A 24191-nucleotide genomic window follows, 5' to 3' on the forward strand; every position below is an offset into this window, starting at 1 on the left:
AAATAAATAAGAAAAACAGAAGCAAAATTTAAAAAAAAAACAACTCATCTCAATTCATCAAAAATTTTTAAATTACATAAAATTCTAATGACACAATAACCAACCTAAAAAGAATTCAAAAAACAAGCTCTTTTTTTAATTGAAATGCACAATTTAAAATATTGAAAAAAAAAAACCTGAACAAGTTGAAAAATATAAACAATCTTATTTAGTTTTAAAAATTTTATAAATAATTGAAAAAAATTAAACAATTTAATTGTTAAAAAAACGAATTTGTTTTGATTTTTTTTTCAAATTTCAAGTATTTCGTTTCAATTAAATTGCTTTATTTTTATTTTTTTATTTAAGAATTAATAAAATTGTTTATATTTTTAACCTGTTCAAGTTTTTTTTTTGTATTTTAAATTGTGTATCTTAATAAAAAAAGAACATGTTTTTTGAATCATTTTTAGTTTTGCAATTGTGTCATTTGAATTTTCAGAAATTTTAATTTTTGTTTTGAATTGAGATTTGACTTTTTTTATTTATCTTTTTTTTAACTATTGTTCATGTTTGTCAGTTTAAAGATTACATGAAATCTGTGTGTTTTTTTTTATTTTGTCAATAATTATTAAACATGCAATATGCTTTGAAGTTAATCAAACCCTATAAATTTTTGATTTTTTCAAAGATTTTTTTTCAAATTCTGATTTTTTTCTGAATTTTTGTTCAATTTTTTGGTTCATGTTTTTTTAGAAAAGATTGTTTTTTTTTCGTTCAGTTATTTTTGAACTTTTTTATTCTTCCATTTTGCTAAATCTTTAAATTTTGGATTTTTTGTTCAATTTCTTTTGATTTTTTTATTTTTGGTTTTTTTTAATCTTTATATTCTATTCTTTAGTTAAAGCTTTTATTTTTTTATATGTATTTTTTATTTTTATTTATTTGATTGATTGATATTTCTCAATTTTAAGTTTTTATTAAATTTTTATGTTTCATGTTTAAGTTTTCTAATTTTGTTTATTTTTTTTTTAATTTTCAAGAAAAAACATATTTTATTGAATTTTGAAAAAAAAAACCGAAATCTAAAGAAAGTGTTCTAAATTTTTCGATTCTTGGAATAAGGCTTTCTAGGCCCACTGTAAAAAGTATGGCGAGATAGTAAAATGGGTATTCTTTCGGCAACGTGTACTGATGCAAACAAGCTGATGGAAGCAGCTGTCAGTTTCGTGTTTGTTTGTTTTTGTGTTTAATTTTCGGAATCTTTGTCAATTTCCGGGTTTTTTCCTTTCCTGTTCTCCGAATCGCAGGGTAACTAAAAAAACGAATTTTACTTGTTGCGTTCTTACTTTTCAACCTTGTACAACACAAGTTATCGTAATTTTGGACCGCATCACATTTCTTGGTTATGTTTTTTCTGATGCAAACAAACACGCAGCAGCCATGTAAACATACTTTGAATGTGTTGGTAAATTTCTGACTAGAAAGCCGTATGCTACGGTATTTTTACCATTCTTTAATTGCATTGAGTTTTTTTTTTTTGTTAATTTTTGGGTGTTTTTACTTTTTTTTAAATTTATTATGTTTATAAAATTTGAGATTTATTTTATTTTTGCTGTTGTTTTTTGTTGAATTTCTAAATTATCAGAATTTGTTAGAACATATTTTACTTATAATTTTTTGAAACTTACCGGAAGTCGCATACGTGTACTACACTTATCTACACTTTGTATGGGGTTTGTATAAAACGCCACTTCCGAAATAAATTTTTAAAAAACTTTTTTTTGTTTTTTTTTTAATTTGAAGTTTTTTTTTTCAATTGAAATGTTGAAACTTTTCAATTTGTTTTTATCTGTGTTTTTTTTTCTTTATTTAGTTTTTTTTACATTTTTCAACTTTAAGTTTTCTTTAATGTTTATGTTTCATGTTGACATTTTTCAATGTTGTTTATATTTTTGAATATTCTGAATTCTTTGACATTTTTTTAATTCTGTTTATTTCTTTTTTGAATAATTGAATTTTCTTAATTTGCGGGATAAAAATAATATTTCTGTCGAGTTTTTACAAAAAATGCAAACTTTTGATTTAGTTGAATATTAAGATGGCTTGCATTTAAAAGTTGCCCACAAATCTCGTGAACACTTTCTTGAAAATTTAATTTTTCGATACAAAAAATATTTCTGGTAGGTATTATAGAGCGTAAACAGTCGTCGAACCATTTTTTTCAATTCAAATATTTTTTTTTTAATTTGAAATGACAGCAGATAAAATAAATATTTCGAAATTTAATAAATTTCGCATTTCCCACCCTCCCAGGAGCTACTTCGCGTTCAACCTCGCCTCCGAGCACCACAAGTTCTACATGAAGCTACGCAACTCGTTCGTCTCGATCAAGGCCCTCTCGGGCGAGCTCAACATCCCAATCCACGACCCCGGCCGAACGTCCTCCTCCACCGACGGCGCTCCCCCCAAAGCCAAGCTGGACGTGGCCCAGGTGGACGGCGAGGCCGCCTTCGACGCCAAACACGTGGACAAGATCGACAAACCGTTGAAGTCAACGGGGCTGAGGGTGCGCAACTTGAAGAAGTCCATGCTGAACGACAACCGGTTGGCGAAGTTGCGTCAGAAGTTTCTGCTGAAGCGGTCGAAATCTTCCGTTGAGGGGCCTGCTCCGGCGGCGTTGAACCAGTCGGTGGAGATTGCCAACCAGCAGAATCAGAACAAGGAGAATGAGAACCCGGCTGGTTTTGGGGGGTCGACGCTGGGGCTTGCGACGGCGGAGGTCGTCAGCATGTCGCCGGACAACTCGCCGAAGAACACGCACAGCATGAACCGGAACCGGGTCAAGATGGGGACGCGCGTCTTTTCGACGCAATTTTTGAACAAGTCTTTTGACAACCTGTACGATCACGCTGGGGGGGCGTTGAGTTCGGCGAACTCGTTCCAGAACTTGGCCAATGGGAGTTTTAATGAGGATGAAGAGGAGGACGACGAGGAGATGTTTAGAGGTTATGAGCGGAAGCAGGCGGACCGAATGATGCGGGAGAGCAGCGTGGACGATGCGCTGTCCATGAAGAGCAGCATCGGAGGATCGATGTACTTTATGGAGAAGATCGAGGAGAAGGAGCTGGGAGGGGGTAGTGAGGAGACGCTGTCGCCGAAGGCGTGTGTTATTCGTGAGTATAATTTTTCGATTTCTTAGAACTATGATAAAGTCTTAATTTTTCCTTAACAGAGTCCAGCATCCGCAGCGAGAGTGGCCACTTTGACCTGCCCAACGAAACCATCTCCGACACGCTGTTGGAGAAGTTCAACAACCTGAGCTGCAGCGCAGCAATCAACGACCGGATCCTAACCTCCGTAATCGTCGTGAAAGATTTCATCAACCCAAACGAGAAGCAACCCGCTTCTTCCGCCCTAGCACGGAAGCGATCGTTCCTGTCGCGGAGTCAGGAGTCGGTTCTGTTTCGGAACGGGCCCCGGTTGACCCCGTTTAGTGGGGACGATCTGAGTTCCGATGGGGGGATCGCCGATTGTGGGAGCAGTGGGGAGGATACGCGAGGGGCGCGGTACACGCTCGGGATCAGTATCGTGCAGGGCGCGGACAATAACGTGTACGTGAAGGACCTGGTGCCGAACGGGCCGGGGGCGAGAGCTGGCGTGCGGATTGGTGATCAGGTGGGTGGCTTTCCGTGAAGAGAAGCAAAAAAATTGAGTCAAAAATAAATCATTTACAACCTTCTTTGCAGATCATCGCCGTCGACGGTCGCTCCCTGCTGAACCTGGCCTACACCGAGTCCCTCACCGTCCTCCAGAACACCGGACGAACGGTCGAGCTGGTTCTCTCCCAGGTCTACGTTCGTCCCGCCCTCAGCTCCAGCACCCTCAACATCAACCAGCAGCACTCGTCGATCCACCAGTCGATGAACAGCTTGAACCACTTTCCACCCCTTCCGGACGATCTCTACCCCTCAAAGCTGGACGCGGTTCGCATGGCCACCGCTTCCGTCGCCAAATCCAACAGTTTGTACATAAAGAACGGTCAGACGCAGCCACCGCAGCCGCAGCCAGCGCGAAAAAGCTCACTGGCAAAACCGTACGACGACATCGGGAACCACTTCGAGGCTATTCGGTCGTACTACCAGCAGCAGAACCAGACTCCGGTCCAGGACGACCGGAAGGTCGCCAACCAGCAGCAGCGGTACACCAAAAACGTGGCGGACATCCTCCGGACGCGGAACCGTGCAAACGAACTGCCCGCGCAAGGAACGCTCAGCCCGTCGAAGAGCATGCCCGATCTGCCAAAGGTAAACATTACCTAGAAATACGTCACAAACGTCAAAATTCTAACCTCAAACCTCCACAGATTCTCCAAGCGTACAGCAAGCCAACCTCGGTCAGCCCGACCAGCTCGGCCGGTTCCTCCTCGACCCTCTCGTACGGCAGCAACCGGACGCAGCCCAAGTCGCTGCCGCCGCCCAAATCGATGGCAACGACGCTGATGATGGGTGCGTCGTCCCGCCGGTACAACGGCCCCGTTCGCTTCCCGGTGACGCCCGCCAAGGACTGCCTGCGCACGATTGCGGCCCATCCGGCCGGCAAGGTGCAGCTCTCGCTGTCGAACGCGTCCGACGAGGGCCAGGTGTTTATCTAGGCGGAGCAGGACGCAGCCAGCCAGCCAGCGGAGAGGTAGTCGTCTGACTTGTTGACAGCTATGAAAGTTTCTGTTGTGTTGTGTTGTTTTTTTCCTGTGTTTTTGTTTTGCATGTGAGCGCTAGGTAGAGAATGAGAGAGAGAGAGACAAAGAGCCAGTTTTATATGTTTTTGTGTTTCTTTTCTGATGGTTATGAGCGACTGGACGGGATAAGCTGAGGATTGGGAGTTGTTTTGAAAGAAGTGGTTGCGTACTGGTAATGACAGTGTTCAATTTGAATGTCAAAATACGTGAACAATGACTGAAATTTCAAGCATAGCAATGTCAACATTGGCCTATGCACGAAGTGATTTGTTTACCTTTTTGGTACCCTCCGCAAACGTCAAACCATACAAAATTGCTGTCGGATCTTTTCCGGGAGAGATCCGGAAAAAGATCCAGCAGCAATTTGTATTGATTTGACATTTGCTGAGGGTGTCAAAAAGCTTGGTTATGTTCTGCCTGCTTAAGACAATTTTTCTTGGGTTTTGTTGACTGCGTTCGATTCGTTTTATGGCAGCATGCGTACGAATGCAGTTGTCAAATTTCTAAATAAGACGCTTCAAATTCGACGCGTTTGACCTTAACAATAAATATTGGATATCAAAGTTCTGGCATCACTGGCAATAGATAGGAGTATTTAAGTGGAATTGACAGAACTATTAAAGCACGGATGTTGTCAATCGTGAAGAAAGTTACTTTTAAGATCACTTTTTTGTACAAAATATTTTCAAACCAAAATTTGTGGAAATACTGTAAATTCTACTTTCATTTTTCTTATCATTTGCGGCTAAATTTTAGCAGAAAGTCAAACTTAGAGATTTTTTGATACGTTCTTTGAACATCTATCCAACTTTGTACAATAAAATAGCTATTAATGGCTTGATATTAAAAAAAATACATTTCAGGTAGTTGAAGCGATGCTTCATTTGGCAACACTGCCGTAATTAATTTGTGAGTTTGGTTATTAAAATAAAGTTGAGCGTGATATTTTCAATTAAGTGACATTTCAAAATAGGCTTTTTTATTGAAACTTTCAACTTATTTTTATTTGATTCCATTTTATTTCATGCAACAATATGGCTAGTTATTCTTTGCAAAGTTACATCACAGACAAACAGACATAATTCTGTAATCCACCAAACAGCAATTTAACGGTCAATTTGAATGATCCAAAACAGGCGTTTGAAACTTTTTTTTAGCGTTGCTTTTTGGGTGTTTTTAACAGGCAGTCAATTTACCATTTCTTTTTAAATAAGCAAAACAAATTTGCATTCATATTTGAAGTGATTTATTCAGTTTTTGAATGTTTTGATGGATCTGTTAACTTTCGGATTTTTTTTAAATTAGCAGAAGAAATCAACCAAAACAAAAATGTACTGAAAATTATGTTTGAAAAAAAAAATGAAAAATTGCGTTGAATTTGCAAAAAAGATCAGTCTTTCTACAAATGAAGAGCCTCTGTCTAAATTTTGTCTAAATTTTATTTTGCTTATATAATTGAAAGTATTTTTTAAAGTTTTGATTTTTTTTTCATTTTTTGGATATTGTAGAATTTAAATATTTAATTTATATTGCAAAAATATGAAACAATACTCATTAAATGTCTGCAAATTAAAAAAATAAAATAAACATAACTGACAATTTTTTATTGTTTTTTTTTTTAAATGATTTATACTTGTTTTGATTTTCAACTGCATGTTTCTTTATTTCAATTCAAGACACTTTTCAATTAAAAATAGTTTCAAAATTTCCGAACAAAAAACCACCAGAAAAAAAATAATATTTAAACATTTATTGACTACAACCTAATGAATCATTTTTAAAATGGAAATTTGTTTTTATTTTTTACTATTAAAAAATATTTAAAAGAAACTGATTTTCGGCAATTGAAAAATATTTAAAAAAATTGAAAATATATGCAGATTTTTTTTAGTTTGAAAATCTGGCAACCCTGTTTTATATGATGTGAGGTTATACATAATTTTAGGTTTTGCCTTCCTCACCTTACTGAGGAAAGGCTATAAAATCACTCGAAAAACGAAATTCTTAATTTGACCTCCTAGACCCACCTTCATGTATACATATCGACTCAGAATCAAATTTTGAGCAAATGTAAGTGTGTGTGGTGGGATGTTGATCAAAAAAAATTGCACTGAGTTATCTCGGCACTGGCTGACCCGATTTGGACCATTTTGGTCTCATTTGATCCGTCTTGGGGTCCCATAAGTCGCTATTGAAAATGATAAAGTTTAGTTAAGTACTTCAAAAGTTATGCTAAAAAAACGAATTTAAGTTAGGTCCGGAAGATTGTAAAAAGGGTGATTTTTGTAAGAAACCTCGTAATGCTATACATTTTTAGAAGGGTATTCAAAAGACCTTTTCAACGAGTTCAAATGATTGAAGATCTGACAACCCTATCAAAAGTAATAAGCACTTAAGTGTTATTTATGAACTTTGTGGAAGCCGGATCTCAGATATTACCTAGCATTACTCTTAAAATGTGAAGTGGATTAAGTAACGTTTTTTTAAATGAGTGCCAATTTTTTTTTGTGAAATCAATTTTTATATAATTTTTTTTTCGGTTGGTCAATCATTTTGATCTTAAGAAGTGTTTTCAGAAATTTTGTCAGAAGTCGTAATTTTGTGTAAAATCCTTTTTTTAAAACGTTGTTGAAATGCTGGCTGGCTAATCATCACACATATATGACGAAATCTAGTCTGCAACCCGCTAATATCACCATCTCCATGCAAATGCGAATGTAACTTTTGAAAATTATTATTTTTTTTTTATCTCGATGAATCATGTAGTTTATTGAATTGTTCTTCATGAACATTGAAATTATATAAGCTGGTTTTACAACTCTCTCACTATTCAGTACGCAACCAAATAATTCAAAACAAAACCCAATCTTGCGCTCATCCCGTCCAGACGACTTAGTCTAGATTTGACCTGTGTAATATTAGCTGTTTAAGGTATTAGTGCGTGTGATTTTGGCTGTTCTTTTTCCTGTGCTTCTTTTTCTTGTACGAATCTAGTTTAAGGTTAAGTTCATCCCCCTCCATTTCTACTGCGCTAGATTTAAAGCCTTACCCATTTAAGTTTAAGTTTAAGAGAGCAAAAATAGTTTAACTTCGTTAGCTTTGAGAATGTTTAGTTTAACTTTTACTTCCGTCTTCCCTGCCCACCTTTTTTTTGCTATCGCCAACTTCGCAGAGTTAAAACCGTTTCATTTGTTCACGCGGGCGAAAAATTAGTTCTGATAGTTTTGAGAAATGATAGATCCCATTGTACAGTGTAATTTCGCCGCGAGCGAGTCAAAAGCTAGCCAACGAACGAAAGTTAGTAGCTTTTGTGCAAACCAACAGAGTTTAGTTAGAAGTAGTAGCAGTAGCAGTAGCAGCAGCGTAAGCCGGTGTCGACGAAACTTTATTATTAATTAAAGTTGGAACTTTTCCTTCCTGCATCGAGAAGTAATTTGTGTGTTTTTTTTTGTTTCCTTTTATTTTGCTGTAGTTCACCTCTCACAGCCCTCTCAGCCGCGGCGGAGCCGCCAAGTATCGGTTTATTTCTTCACTTTTCAGTGTTTGTGTTCGTAGCCTCTCATCGATTTGCGTTTTCCTTGCTCCGCAAAACTGCCAAATGTGTTTGCAAATACTTTTTCTTTTCCCCCCTCCTCACTTTTTTTTTCCTCTTGCTGGATTATGGAAAACTTTCGCGCAACCATCAAGATAAGCACCATCCCATCTTTTAGCAAACTACCACTACTACTTTTGCAAAGTATTATTGCATGTGCTGTGCCGCGCGGGTTTCAGGCAAGGATTGCCACTCACTCACTCTTGCGTTTTGTGGTCGCTTATTACTTTATCCAGTTTCTGTGAGCAGATTCTCTTCAAGTTTTTTGGTGGATTTCATCTGGCGAGAAAAAGTTTTGTTTCAGATGGAGGAGAAAAATAGCGTTTGAAGAATGTTACATAGGTACTCATATCGGAGCAGCTAAGTACTCTTAACAACTTTTATGGAAGCTTAATCATATTAAAAATGACGCTTCTATATCCACTGGGTCGTCTTTGCTGACAAATTTTGCAAAAAATCATGCTTAAAAAAATGCAAAAAAAACTCAAATTTGTTTTTTTCTAATTTTGCAGGGTATTTTTTAAGGGTGAAACAATGTCCTACAAAGTTGTACAAACTTTATTTTTTCGTAAAATTGCGATAACTCGTGATGGTTACAAGCAAAACCCTAATGTTTATAATTTAAATTTTTATAGTTGGTTTAAAACTTTGTACAATATTGTTACATTCTTAAAAATAACCCTACAAAGTAAGAAAAAACACAAAACTTTAAATAGAACAATGTTGTTCTATATGAAAAAATACCCTTCTGTGTTAATGTAGATTCGAAAAGTACCCTCAACTCCCGGTGGTTGGTCACTTTTCGGTTTGACACTTTTTTAGTTTGCACCCCGTTAGTTGGTCAAAGTCAAACTAAAAAGTGACGAACTGTCACTTTTTACACGGCGCTCACGCACACAATCAAAACAAACGTATGGTAGTGAGTGTGAACTCCGTGTAAAAGGGGTGTCAAACACAAAAGTGACACAAAATCATGAAATCTGGAGATCTCGAAGAGAATTTTCAAGAAGCATTTGACTTGATTTTTTTTCTTCAATTTTCCCTAGAATCATAAAATGTATAGTTAGGCCAAAACAAAAGTTGGCTTTTGGTCCACAAAAAAAAACAGTTCAAAATATGAAAAATAATGTTTTTTTTTTATTATATATTAAATACTTACTACTTTACCAAAGACGCCATTGATCAGGAAACCCCTTGTCAAGATAAGGATTTTCGAATATTCTCATGGCACATGTGAATGGACACTTTTAAACTAAAATTGCTTAAGAACGAAGCATAATCCTAGATTTTAATTTTGATGTAAAGAACGAGAGGATAGTCCTCACGAAAAGAAACGTGAGGAAAGTGCTATTTTGCGAGAGTATAGTCCTCACGCGTGTTCATTCGTTCATTGGAACAGTTAATCCTATGAGTGGCTTATATGGACAAACGACCGCCATTTAGTCACCGAACCATGGTGGCCTATACGGCAAAGGCACGGTTCAATATGCCGTAGGTCTTGGGTTCGAGTCTCGATACCGGTACTTTTTTTTTTGATAGATGAACTTTTTTGGAAAATGAACCATGAGTAAAGTACTCTCGGTGATTTCGGGATTTATCCTCTCCGTCCGCACACAGTACCATTTTACTACCGAATCGTGCTCTTTATCCTCTCGTATGCCGATGCCCAGTTCTGGGTGGCAAAAAAGTTTCAGTATATATATATATTCATAAAACAAATTAGCACAATATAAGTAAAAAATTATTAAAAAGAAAATAATTATGTTTTCATTTTATTCGCTTATCAAATTTTAAAAAAATCAAGAGATAGTTTCTGGAATAGTTTTTAAATTGTGAAGAGAATCGTTCCAATTCAATTACATATTTTTTTCCAGGCCTTGTACGTCGCTGGAAAATTTAAATTTAAGACCAGGATCAACATTTTCAAAACAAGTTTTTTTAAATGTATTTTTCATCAGGTAGTTTTATTATCAGTTCTAAAGTTAATATTCATAACATAACCATGGGTTTCCTATGCAGAAAGGACCTTTTGAAAATTAAATCTAGAGTTTTCGAATGCAACAATGAAATTTGTAATCAAGCAAACTTTGATGCTTATTTTGAAACCATGATTTTTTTTAATTGCAGTTTATCGATACAAAATTGATCAAATTCCAGACGTTTATTTCGTGCTACATTGTCAAATGAATGTTGAGCAATTCTCTACGGAATCGGTCTTTTTTCTTTAATTTTAATTTTTGTAATTTTTAATCCGACTGAAACTTTTTTGGTGCCTTCGGTATGCCCAAAGATGCCATTTTGCATCATCAGTTTGTCCATATAATTTTCCATACAAATTTGGCAGTTGTCCATACAAAAACGATGTATGAAAATTCAAAAATCTGTATCTTTTGAAGGAATTTTTTGATCGATTTGGTGTCTTCGGCAAAGTTGTAGGTATGGATATGTACTACACTGAAAAAAAATGATACACGGTAAACAAAAATTGGTGATTTTTTATTAAACTTTTTGTAACTAAAACTTGATTTGCAAAAAACACTATTTTTATTTTTTTAATTTTTTGATATGTTTTGAGAAAATAATGCCAACTTTTCAGAAATTTTTTGGTTGTGCAAAAAATCTTTGACCGAGTTATGATTTTTTTTAATCAATACTGATTTTTTCAAACAATCGAAATATCGGTCGCAAAAAAAATTCTACTTCATTTTTCGATGTAAAATCAAAATTGGCAATCAAAAAGTACTCCAGTGAAATTTTGATGAAGTGCACCGTTTTCAAGTTAAAGCCATTGTTAGGTAACTTTTTTGAAAATAATCACAATTTTTCATTTTTTTTAAATTAGTGCACATGTTTGCCCACCATTGAAAAAAATATTTTTGAAAAGCTGAGATATATTTATATTTTGCATATGAGATATATATATTTTGCAATTTTGAACTTTGTTTAAACGACCCTTGGTTGCTGAAATATTGCCATGCAAGTGTTTAAAAACAGGAAAATTGATGTTTTCCAAGTCTCACCAAACGACCCACCATTTTCTATCGTCGATATCTCAGCAACTAACGGTCCGATTTACAATGTTAAAATATGAAACATTCGTCAAATTTTCCGATCTTTTCGAAAACAATATTTTCAAAATTTTCAAGTTAAGACTAACATTTCAAATCACGCCCTTTTAAAATGTAAGTCTTGGTTTAAAAATTTTGAAAATATTTTTTTCAAAGAGATCGGGAGAAATTTCACGAATGTTTCATATTTTAACATTGAAAATCGGACCATCAGTTGCTAAGATATTGACATTAGAAAATGGTGGGTTGTTTGGGTGAGGCTTAGAAAACATCAATTTTCCTGTTTTTAACCTTTGCATTGCAAAATCTCAGCAATATGGGTCGTATCAACTAAGTTCAAAAAAGCAAAATGTAGAGAATTTTCTCAGCTTTTCAAAAATATGTGTACTTATATAAAAAAATGAAAAACTGCGACTATTTTCAAAAAAGTCACCTAAATATGGATTTAACTTGAAAACGGTGCACTTTATCAAAATTTCACTAAAGTACTTTTTGATTGCAATTTGGATTTTACATCGAAAAATGAAGTTGAAAAATTTTTGCGACCAATTTTTCGATTTTTTTAAAAAATCAGTATTGATTAAAAAATTCATAACTCGGTCAAAGATTTTTTGCACAACCTGGAAATTTCTGAAAAGTTGGCATTTGATGTCCTCTAAAACATATCAAAAAATTAAAAAAATAAAAATAGTGTTTTTTTACAAATCAAGTTTTAGTGACGAAAAGTTAAATAAAAAATCACCAATTTTTTTTTACCGTGTATCATTTTTTTCCAGTTTAGTCCGTATCCATACCTACAACTTTGCCGAAGACACCAAATCGATCAAAATCAAAAAGATACAGATTTTTTAATTTTCATACATCATTTTTGTATAGCCAGCTGCCAAATTTGTATGGAAAATTAAATGGACAAACTAATGATGCAAAATGGCTTCTTTGGGCATACCGAAAGCACCAAAAAAGTTTCAGTCGGATTAAAAAATACAAAAAAAATCGATTGACCGAAATCTGAGAGAACTGCTCATATATATTGTTAGAGTTATATTTAAAGAGATGTTAAAGAAACAAATGATTCGTGTTATTTTTTTTATATTGAGGTCAATCAATATTTTAATTGTGACTAATTTTATTCAATTCTGGAGAAGAATCGGACGCATTAGGATAAACTATGACACGATACTCAATTATTTAAATGATTTTTTCGATCGCTTCGGAAACTTTTATCTAACTCCAACAAGTTTCCCTCCGATTACACTTCCCTGCAATGTTTGCTTCCGGAGCTGTTTCGATGCATGTTTGATAAACTGATCCAATATCCGGCTATTTGAGCGGAAAGTTTTTCGCATATATTTACATTCCATCAGTATCCGAACATGTATCATCACACATGAAAGTAGAAGGATGCAAAACTTTCACATTTTCTTCGCCTTCGAAGCATTTAATCTAGAAGTTTGTGCTGACGTCTTAAACGGGTACGTTGGCGGAAGTTTTAAAAATGTTTAATCTTAGTTTTTTCAGAAAAAGAATTGTGATAGCTTTTCTTGATTTTCCGAATTTCTAGGTAGCCATCATTTCCCCAAAAGTGTTCATTACCACCATCTTTTTCCCGCCGAGAGCAAAACCATCAAACAGACTCAACCGAAGTTCGAAGCGAAAAGTTCTGTCCACCCAAGCGGAAACATTGATGCGACAGTAAACACTAACTGTTTATGAATGGTCTCACTCGGTTTCTCTCTGGACGCAGCTCAATTGACAAGTTTTGCCGCTTCGATTCGACCACATCAGAAGCAGGATTTGCGGAGTGGTTTGCTAAAAGTGTCAAACATGGTTTCTAGTTCTCCTCGTTTGAAGGGGGAATTTTATTTGATTAGGGATTTTATTGCTGAGAAAGTGGTAGTTCGAACTCTTTTTCGATACTTCCGAATGAAAAGTGTAAAAACGGAAAGGTGTGTTTCAGTGGCGGGAAAGTTTTACTTTCTTTCTTTTTTTCTCCCTCATTTCGCTGTCAGAAGTGGCTTTTTCCCATTATTGCAAACATTGTTTTTCCACACTTGCGGCTCTCGGCAAAAGCGACTTGTTTGCTGGTGCTCCTAATTAAATTAGCCATTGTCGCCGGGACAGAAGCCCGAAGGATAGTTCGAAAGGTTATTTATGCTTCGACAAGAGTAGTATTGAACTTGAATTTAAAAGTTTAAATAATGATTTTTCGGAACAATCAATCCATTAGAATATTTTAACCGTTAGTGGACCCCCAAAAATGGTATATAAATATTCAAACAGCTGTAATTTTTGAGTGAATTTTCTGATCGATTTGGTGTCTTCGGCAAAGTTGTAGGTATTGTTGAGGACTTTTGAGAAAAAATAGGTACACGAAAAAAAAACAATTTGCGGATTTTTTAATCAACTTTTTTTTCACTAAAACTCAATTTCCCAAAATACATATTTTTTTTATTTTCGAGATTTTTTGATATGTTTTAGGGGACAAAAATCAGCAACTTTTGAGCCATAGAGAAACATGGTCAAAAAATCTGCCGCCGAGTTATGAATTTTTGAAAAATAGTGATTTTTGGAAAAAAAAATCGAAGTTTCATGCAAAAACAAGTTTGGCATTGTTTTTTAATGCAAAATTGAATTTGCAATCGAAAAGTACTTTACAGATTTTTTGATAAAGGGATCCGTTTTCAGGATAGAGCCACCGAAAGTTTGATTTTAGCGAAATATTTGCAGTTTTTCAATTTTTAAAAATAGTGACCATGAGTGACCGTCTCTAAAAATATTTTTTTTGAAAAGTTCAGAAAATTTGCTATATCTCTTTGCTATATATGGTCCGATTTTCAATGTTAATACATGAAACATTCGTGAAATTATCCGATCTCTTCGAAAAAAATATTTTGAAAGATATCATTTTAAATGAGCGTAATATTCAACGTTTGGCCCTTTTAAAATGTTAGTCTTGATTTAAAAATTTTCATAATATTTTTTTCGAAAAGATCGGAAAATTTCACGAATGTTTTATATTTTAACATTGAAAATCGGACCATTAATTGTTGAGATATCGTCATTAGAAAAAGGTGGGTTGTTTTGGTGAGACTTAGAAAACTTCAATTTTCGTGTTTCTTTTTCTTAAAGCGGCTCTATCTCAGCAACCCAAGGTTCAATCTTCAATGTCTCTTAGACAATTTTATAGCAAATTTTCTGAACTTCTCAAAACAAATATTTTTAGAAACGGTCACTCATGGTTACTATTTTTAAAAATTTAAAAAATGCAAATATTTTGCTAAAATCTATATCTTGAAAACGGAGCCCTTAATCAAAAAATCTTTTTAGTAATTTTCGATTGCAAATTCAATTATGCATTAAAAAATAATGTCAAACTTTTTTTTTTGCATAAAACTTCGATTTTTTCCAAAAATTACTATTTTTCTATGGCTCAAAAGTTGCGGAAACATATAAAAAAACTCGAAAATCAAAAAATACGTATTTTAGTAAAAAAAAATGATTTTAAAATCTGCAATTTTTTTTCCGCGAACCTATTTTTTTCTCAAAAGTCCTCAACAATACCTACAACTTTGCCGAAGACACCAAATTGATCAGAAAATTCACTCAAAAGTTACAGCTGTTTGAATATTTACATACAATTTTTGTATAGACAGCTGCCAAAATTGTATGGAGACTTGTATGGGTGAACCAATGACACAAAATAGCATATTTGGTCATAGGGAAGGCCCCCACAAAGTTTGAGTCAAATAAAAAATACAAATAAAATCCATTTCCGGTTTCGGTAGACAATTGCTCAGAAGTACCAGGGCTGCGGAGTCGGGTCATACTTCAAACGACTCCGACTCCGACTCCGGCTTTCTCAGATTAGCTGACTCCGACTCCAACTCCGGCTCCGGCTTTGAACAAATGGTTGGCTCCGACTCCGACTCCGACTCCGACTCCGGCTCCGGCATTGAACAAATGGTTGGCTCCGACTCTGACTCCACATATTTTTAAATGTTTCAAAAGTTAGTTAATTATTATTAGTTAATTATTTTTAAAACATTGATAAATAGGATTATTTAAATACTCTCTAAGCGTCATGTTTTTCTCAAGAAAAATAAGTTAAGTAAAAGTAAAGTAAAGTAAATAAACGGAAAAAAAGTTTCTAGGTTACAAGTTTTATACGTTACGGAAACAGAAATCAAAAAATATCTTCAGTTTTAGAGGCATTTTGAGAAGAACAGTTTTGTTAGTAAATTAGGATTTATTTGCTTAACCTCAAATCTGAAATAGTAGTTTATGCAACAAGTTGCAAAAAGATGATTTTTTCAGCACGAGTTGTACATTTATCCAACGAGGTTTCAATATTTTTTTGTTTTGAACGATGAATTTACTAAACACATGAATGTTTGACATAAAATTACATTAAATAAGCGTTTTTCGGAATTGCAAAAAATGTTGTAAGCAACTCGTTGCAAAACTTGATTTTTTCAGCACTCGTCGTATTTATCCAACTCGGTAAACCTCGTTGGATAAATGTACAACTCGTGCTGAAAAAATCATCTTTTTGCAACTTGTTGCATAAACTACTATTTCAATACTAGTGCTGAAAAGTTCAACTTTTCAGCACCCATTTCAGTGCTGAAAAGTAGAACTTTTCAGCACTGTTATTGAAAGGTATTAATTTTCCATTCTGTTAATTTTGGTAGGGAAAAGTAGGCCGTTTCGTTTCTCCAGAAGGACAGGAAAAGTTGACAGTTTCACAGTGGAATTGCAAAAATATTTTTTTCAAAGCTAATAAATTTAAATATTAATCTGTTATTTTTGAATGAATAACTAACAGAAACCTGGCCTTAATGATCTATTGAACATTAAAATTCAATTTGCTTACTTTCAGGCTGACATTTGTAAGAGGCACATTGATAGGCACCATGTTTTTTAAATGACAATTTTAAACAAAACATTTTTTGTTTTTGTTTTTTTTAAGACGTACATGGACATCACGCCATGGCTGAAGGAGATTATTATTGCAAATTAATGCATCTAAACAATTTCTTCGTGGAATGGACGCTTAAGATGTCCTTTTCAAATATCTGTGACATAGAAAATATTTTAACCTGGAAATTTTTAATTTATTTTAATTTTAAAATTTTATATACTTTAAAAAGGAGGCGCAAGATACTTCGTGAATCTTCACCTAAAACGAAGCTTTATGGATGATCTTGCGCGTCCATCAAAATATATGAAAAAACTTAATATATATTTAAAAACAAATAACCACAAGTAAAATATTTTCTAGGTCACAAATATTTCATTTTTTAAGGTACATTGATTTGCAATGATTATCACCTTCCGTCATATTGGCGTGGGACATACAGTATGAGAAAATTCGTACCAGTTGATAATATTTTGATTTTTTTTTATCTATAATATTTGAAAAATAAATTAAAATCCTATATTTTGTTCTATAAATTTTATTAGTTCATTTTTGTACTGAAATCTAGAGATTTGTTCAACGATAATTTGCAACGATATCAAAATAGTTTACCTAAGATCAACATCAACATCAACAATCAATGATTATTTCAAATTTGTTGCAACTTCTTTTGACATTTTTTGTTAGTTTCAATTATTTTAAATGCAACACTTTGATTTTCTTGTGCTCAGTTATAAACAAAATGTGCAGGTTGAGTTCGAAGTAAGAGATTGTTATTATCGTTGATTATTTGTTACAAAAGTTAAACTGTTAGTGACTCTTTTTCGATCTGCAAAAACAGTGATTGCTATTTATAATCTTTTTATGTACCTCGTAATTTTTTCCTAAAAAATCATTTAACTGAAAACCTCTAAGACATTCGCTGTCGGGGTAAAAGATGACTTTGTGTGTCCTTTTTTCAGAAATAACTGGATGAAATTTGGTCAAATTTGAATTGAAAGGGCACATAAATATAGTCTGACTTCATAACCAACAACTTTTTTTTTTGAATTATGATACTACATACTTGGGTAAGAGGTTATCATTTAGTGATTATAGTGTAATAATACAATTAGTGCTTTTCAATCACAATAAAAAGCTTCAAAAACATAATGGCATCTGATACAACAATTAATATAAATTGTTTTGAGCATGAGCATGAGCATGAGCATGGTTGACTGCAACAACAATTAATATAAATTGTTTTGTAAATTAAGCTGTTATATAGGAAAAACTGAATGATAAAAAAAAAACATATTTTTTGTTGAATTTAAGATAACTCCGCGTTATCAGAAATCTTCGGCTCCGACTCCGACTCCGACTCCGACTCCAGCTCTTAAAATTTAGCCGACTCCGGCTCCGGCTCCGACTCCAGCTGTTCGAGTTTTGACGACTCCGACTCCGACTCCAGGTCCCCTAAAAGACCCGACTCCACCAACTCCGGCTCCGACTCCGACTCCGACTACACAGCCCTGAGAAGTACATTCTTTCAAATGTAAAAACGCAAAGAAATCAAAATTATTAAAAAGTACTTTTGGATTGCAAATTTTATATTGCATAATAATAATAAAAAAATCTCACCGTGTTCGATGTTTTTCAAAAACTTACCAAAAATTCGAAAATAAAAAAAAATACTTATTTTCGAAATTTATCTTTTAATGATAAAAAGTTTTGTTTGAAAAATGGATAAAAACTTCTGCGTATCTATTTTTTTCAAAAAGTCCTAATCATAACCTACAACTTTGCCGAAGACACCAAATCGATCAGAAATTCCTTTTTCAAGGTACAGAATTTCATACATTTACATGCCCAATTTGTAAGACCAGCCGGCAAAATTGTATGGAGACCTGTGTGAAAAAACTAATGATGAAAAATTGCTTATTTTGGCCTAGGGAATGTACTAACTAAGCTTCATCCAAATCAAACTGCTCAACCAGTCTCAAATTTAGAGTGAAGGCTCTTAAAATCTAACCTTTTTTGAGTCACGAGACTGAAGCCTAACAAAAAAAAAACAAAATATGAAATGAAATTTGTTTCAACATTCCAAAAGTGAATTAATCCCACATTTTGTGCACCCAAAAGCGAAATGGCTTTCCTCCCTTTTTTACTCCCATTTTCTTCCTATACCCAACCAATTGCTGCGGAGTGGTCACACAGTGGCCATCAGTCCAGTTGTCCAGCAGAACCGACCCCTCGCGTTAATGACAGTTGCATTCGTGCCGGTGGACGACGACGACGAGGACAATTAGACGACCTTTTTCCTTCTTTTTGCCAGCCAGGACAGTGCTCACAAGTTTTGGGAAAATTTCGCTGCAGCTGCAATTTTTCTTTCGCTTAGTTTTGGGTCAAGAAAACAAGGATCTGACCGTGAGAAGTGAGGGGGAAAGTTAATGAAAGAATAACTACTTTTAGCAATTTGGAGGGGAAAATAGAGAAGAAAAAAAACAGTGAAGAAACGTGGCAGTTTTTCCACTTTGGCAATGTTAAGGTGCAACGGCAAAGGTACAGCAGGATGGTGGTGTGTCTTAATGTGATTAGTAGTGCTGCGTAGTTCATTCTTAAGGGCAAGGTAAAGAGAAAAGTTAATATTTTTACGGACCAGTGTAATGGGACGGAGGTGCAGCTGGTGCAAGTTCTCATTAGCCATGGAATAAGCTTTATAAAAAAAGAAAGTTGAGCTGGATGCAGTGGAAAAGATTTGGATTAAACGTTTGCGGCTCCAGGCCTGGTGAGAAAGCAGAGCAGATGTGAAGAAATTGCGCAATTCGTAATGACGAAGTGATGGATTTCTTCAAAAGTATGATAAGTATTCAAGTCATTGTCTTTTTAAGTATGCTAGAACGCAGTTTAGGGATGAAAAGCATGATTCGGTTCGCAAAAGTACTGCGATTTGATCTGAACCATCTGAACGCTAAGTGGTCGACTAACAGTAAAAAAAACAATGAATCGATAAAGGTTGGAAAATTAGCGACATCTGTAATTATATGAAAATTTGTAAAAAAAAATCAACAAACAACTTAACTTAACTTCTTTATGTAATAACGTTGTTATGTTAAAAAAAATATGAATTTAAAATTCCTGGTTTTTCAAAACCTATCACCACGATTCATATTTTTATGAACTTGTTTGTCACAACAAAAAAAAAAGCTTAAAAACATTCAACTATGTTTGGCTGAATACCCTTTTATTTAATCTGATGAACTCTTCGGTTCATGCCAACCGTTTTGAAATCATATTTATAACTGGAATTTTAAAAATGTGAGGGGTAACTTGATCAACCTTTCAACATTTTGAAGAGATCTTGAGCAAAATTTGCCTTTTTCATCCAAACTATTGATTTTCCATAAGATACAGCAATTTTACATATATCCTGTACATGTACGTTTGTGTTCAAAATATAACAAGTTTAGCATGTACAATATTTAAAAACTTAAAATATTCTTACTTAGACTAAAATTTAGCACGTTTACAAAAGCTATTAGAGCAATTCCAGCTCAAATCAGGATTTTTCTGGTACTTTTGTATCCAACCCTCTCCGATTTCAATGAAACTTTGTAGACATGTTATCCTAGACCTATATAAGCCATTTTTATGTATATGGAGACAATTGTACTAGAAAATGACATTTGAGAAGGGCGTAAGTTATTAAGATATTTTTGTATTCTGTAAATTAAAAATGACTGTATCCATCGTACCAAAAAAGTGGTAAAAGACAAACTTGTGGGAAATTGGACGGGCTTTTCGTTTTCGTTTTCGTTTTACGGAGCAAGGTGGGGGACGCGGCCTCAAGTCAGTCCAAGTCCGGTTTCTTGTGGAAAAAAGGTAGTGGCCGAACTAGTATTGCATACAAAATGAACACCACCGGAAGATATACGGGATCGGGAGGGGGAAGGTGAAAGAAAATTAGTGTAGGTGTGAGTAGTAAGAACTTGGATGACTTGAGCAGTTACGGTAATCTAAGTTTAACACTGAATAAAGGAAAATCTGAAATTATGATCCAAAGTAAAACAGGCCCGGAGAAATTAAACTATGAGTTAATTAAATAAGAAAATATAACTAATCGCAGATTTATACAAAGGAAACCTATGATGTATTTCAAATTTAAAGGAAATTTAAAAAAAATGCTGGAAAACAAAAGATGGAAACCAACTTGTCTAGGGAATATAAATCTTGAGGACTTTTTTCTCGGCCCCGTCCTGTCGCGTCCGTCAGTAGTCTTGTCGTACATTACAACTAGAACCAGATCGGCTAATAAAATAGTACACTCCGACCAGTTCAACTGATCATTTAAGTCCAATTATTCATTTACGGAAAACTAACTAACTTGAATCAACAACCTAAACAAAACTGTCTGAAAGTAACTTGAATCTCAAACCCCGAAATTATAATTGCAAAGCCAAACATTCCTTTACCTTGTTTTTAAACCTGACTTGCCGCTTCCAAAACTAATATACAATAATGAAATGTTCATATTTGACAAGTTGAATACTCTTCGTTAAGAAGACTATTTCTTGCCTTCCATTTCATTAGGGCACAGAAGCTCTGCAAACAAGAGTGTATCCCTATCATACTTAATATAAACTGTCAATTGAGTGAAAGAGATGAACTCCTGTTCACAAAACTAATGTGTCCATTTGAAATGTTAGGCTCCATTTGATCGTCAAAACTCCTGCAAATCCTCGATTCGCAACAATGGTCGATACAACCATAATCCGAGAACCGTTAGTTCAACAGATTAACGAATTTTGTCCGATATCATTTCATTATTGATTGATCGAGACTCTATGGATGTTTTGACAATTCCGAATGGTTAGTATATCACTTTAATTATAATCAGAGATTCTGATAGCATCACTTAACTCGTTTACACAGAACTGTCGGCCTGGAATTATTAAACAATCTAAAGTTACAAAAAAAAACTAGCTATTCTGAGTGCCTTGCAAAAAACTTATTAATACAAAAATACCAGATCCTAACCTAACACCCTCATTAAGATAGGAAAAAATCACGCTTCTGTTTTTGTGATTAATTAAATTATTTAATATAATCCCACAATGCCTAGAAGAGACCTCTCTTACTGTTGTGCGTAAGCGTTGCTTTGCTTTATGAATTTCTACCTAAGCTAAAGATGTATCAAAAAGATTTAAACCTGATCCTACCAGATTTTATAAACAAGAATATTGAGATGCAAATAAAAAAATCAATATCTTGCAATTTTACATAGTAAAAAAGTTGTAATTTCTATCAACACAAGTATATAAATATAAAATAAATGTGTGATATATATCAACATCGGAAACCATCTTTGCAAATAGCCCTGAAATGACGGCAACGTGTGGCTCCATCTCCAGGGAGGAAATTGGACGGGCTTTTCTAAAAAAATACACTGAAAGAAAAATACACGACACTTCTATGGGATTTTACAATTTTTATGTTTAAAGCGGTATACGCACTTCGGAAGGAACCGGTCAAGAAAAAAATCAAATGGGCAGCAGCGGCAGCTAGAGCAAGCTAGAGAGGGTGAAGAAAAGCCCCAAGAAATCGCTCCCTCTCCTTTGTTCTGCTGTTCGTAAAGCTGTTTCTTGACCCCTTTCCTTCCGATCAGCGTACTACCCTTAAAACTTAAATTTTAAGCTGAAGTCACAATTTTTTTTCGTTCAAAATTTTGAGGAAATAGCCTGATGACTTGTCTTATTGTTTACGTAAGCTTATTTACTATCCAGGTTTCTACCACACTGATAAAAATATTCTATTTACAGTTACGAGCAATGTAATTAAACTTATATCTGTAAGCCCATACATTTAATTGAAATAATGTCAAATGCAAACTTATGAAAAATGGGACGAGCTTTCCGGTAAAAATATTTACGAGACAGAAAAACCAAGTCTGTCATATAAAAATTGCCAAAAAAACACCAAAAAACCTATTTTTTCAACATTTTTATTTTAAAACCGCTGTATCTTTCCAAGGATTGGACCGAGGACAATGGTCAATATAGAGACATTTATGTAAAATGGTCTGGAGAATCGATTCCCACTATCGATTCTGAAAAATTTTGACCACTTTTCAAAAAAACAGTTGTAGTAAATAATTTTTGTATTTTTAGGAGAGACATACCATCCTGCATTTTTCGTGAGTCCGTTGATCGGATTTTGATCAAACCGGTGGCATTCGGTTTGGTTTAAGGTCCCATACATCGCTATTGAATTGTTTGAAGTTTCGATAAGTAGTTCAAAAATTATATATAAAAATGTGTTTTCACATATATCCGGAACTCACTTATAAGCATGAAAACTATGTCCGGATCCATCATCCAATCCATCGTTGGTTAGGTTATCGAAAAACCTTTCCAACGAGTCCAAAATATTGAAGATCTGGCAACCCTCTCTCAAGCTATGGCCACTTCAAGCAAAACAATGTAAATGGGCCGAAGCCGAAGTATAAACAAACAGTCTGTCCAGCTTACGTCAGTTGATGTTTACATTAGGAACGAGCAGGACAGACTCTTTGTTCATACTTCGGCTTAAGCCCATTTACATTATTTTGCTTGACTTAAGTGATATTTATGTTCATTTTAATTCCGGATCTAAAAATAGATGAAATTGGTGTTCAATCCCATCATATCACCCATTGTTGGTAATGAGTAAGGAAGGCTCCAACCACATAAGTGGATTAAGTTAGTTTTTACTACCATTTTAGTGAAATTTCAATAAATCACCTGTCAAAGTGACAAATGTCAGTTAACTGAGAATTCAGTAAAATCTAATTTACTGAATCGCTTACTGAAATTTCAGTAGATGAAAATTGAGTTAAACTTTACTGAATTTCAGCAAAAAAATGAGAAGAAATGAGTAGAAAATTGCAACAGAGACCACAAAAGACCCGGGAGTCGTTAAAGTGGATTGCTTTTTTAAAACATCAAATTTTATTTAATTTGTTTCTTGTTATAAAACTGAAAATAGAAAACCATGCGTAGGAACGGAATTTGTATTTCATTTTATATTCTTTTCATGTTTTTGTTTTGCATACTTTCCATGAATCCTCTCTGTTGTTTTCTAATCACTTATTGTGTCCCACCCTTTCTATGGCTTCCCTTTTGCAGCACGCGACCGGCACAGTTCAAAGTACCGTCTGGTACAGGTGTGACCTTCCGCACACGCTCACCTACTCCTTCTTCCACCTGATTTAACCTTCACTTCTCGCGCGTTCACTGACGCCTCCAATCCAATTAAAACTTGTATCGTCACTCTGTTTTTTCTCTGTTTCGCAGGTCTCCTCCCGCCGCTGAAGATCCCCAAGCTCAAAAAGCTCAAACAGTGGAACGGCGCCTCCATCCTGAACCTACAGCAGCTGAAGAACCTCCCGTCGCGAACCCGAAACGTCGGCACGGTAGCTTCCGTCGTCGTCCGACCCCCGGAAGTCCCCGCGGCAACGATTCAAAATGGCACCGCCAAATGTCACTCGCGCAAGCGATCTGACATTTCGATTATTAGCGCGTCGGTGCCTACTACGTCGCGAGACGGCGCCGCCGGCGGCCTGTACGCACTCAAGTGCGACCGGAACGCCGCCAAGCGGGGCATTTTGCTGAATCTGCCGCGGAAGATGATGGGGGTGATGGGTGGGGGTGGTGCCGGGGGGGACGGGAACCTGGACGGGGTGAGCTACCAGTCGGAGGAGATGGTCCACGAGAAGTTTTCGCCGTGCAAGAAGCGGGTCGTGGAACCGCCGCCGAGGCGGAAGCGAATGAGGAAGCGTGAGGAGGAGCGGAGGGAGTTTTATTGCGGGGATCGACTGCTGGAGCGGAACCGTAGCGAGCTGTTCCGGATTGCCGAGCGGGGATCCAATGAGCGATTGAA

General features: G+C 35.2%; 1 protein-coding gene across 1 annotated transcript in view; it reads left to right on the forward strand.

Annotated features, from left to right (window-relative positions):
* Positions 1 to 23742, forward strand: part of LOC6049099 — a 180763-nt gene extending 157021 nt beyond the window's left edge. Inside the window, exons 12-16 of the mRNA XM_038248423.1 lie at positions 2296 to 3155; positions 3215 to 3657; positions 3729 to 4286; positions 4346 to 4668; positions 23606 to 23742. Of these exons, the coding sequence (XP_038104351.1) occupies positions 2296 to 3155; positions 3215 to 3657; positions 3729 to 4286; positions 4346 to 4633 (2149 nt within the window). The 3' untranslated portion in view covers positions 4634 to 4668; positions 23606 to 23742. The remainder of the gene's footprint in view (positions 1 to 2295; positions 3156 to 3214; positions 3658 to 3728; positions 4287 to 4345; positions 4669 to 23605) is intronic.
* Positions 23743 to 24191: the final 449 nt, after the last annotated feature.

Source organism: Culex quinquefasciatus, chromosome 1 (genome assembly GCF_015732765.1).
Source record: "Culex quinquefasciatus strain JHB chromosome 1, VPISU_Cqui_1.0_pri_paternal, whole genome shotgun sequence".
Classification (NCBI taxonomy): Eukaryota; Metazoa; Arthropoda; class Insecta; order Diptera; family Culicidae; genus Culex; species Culex quinquefasciatus.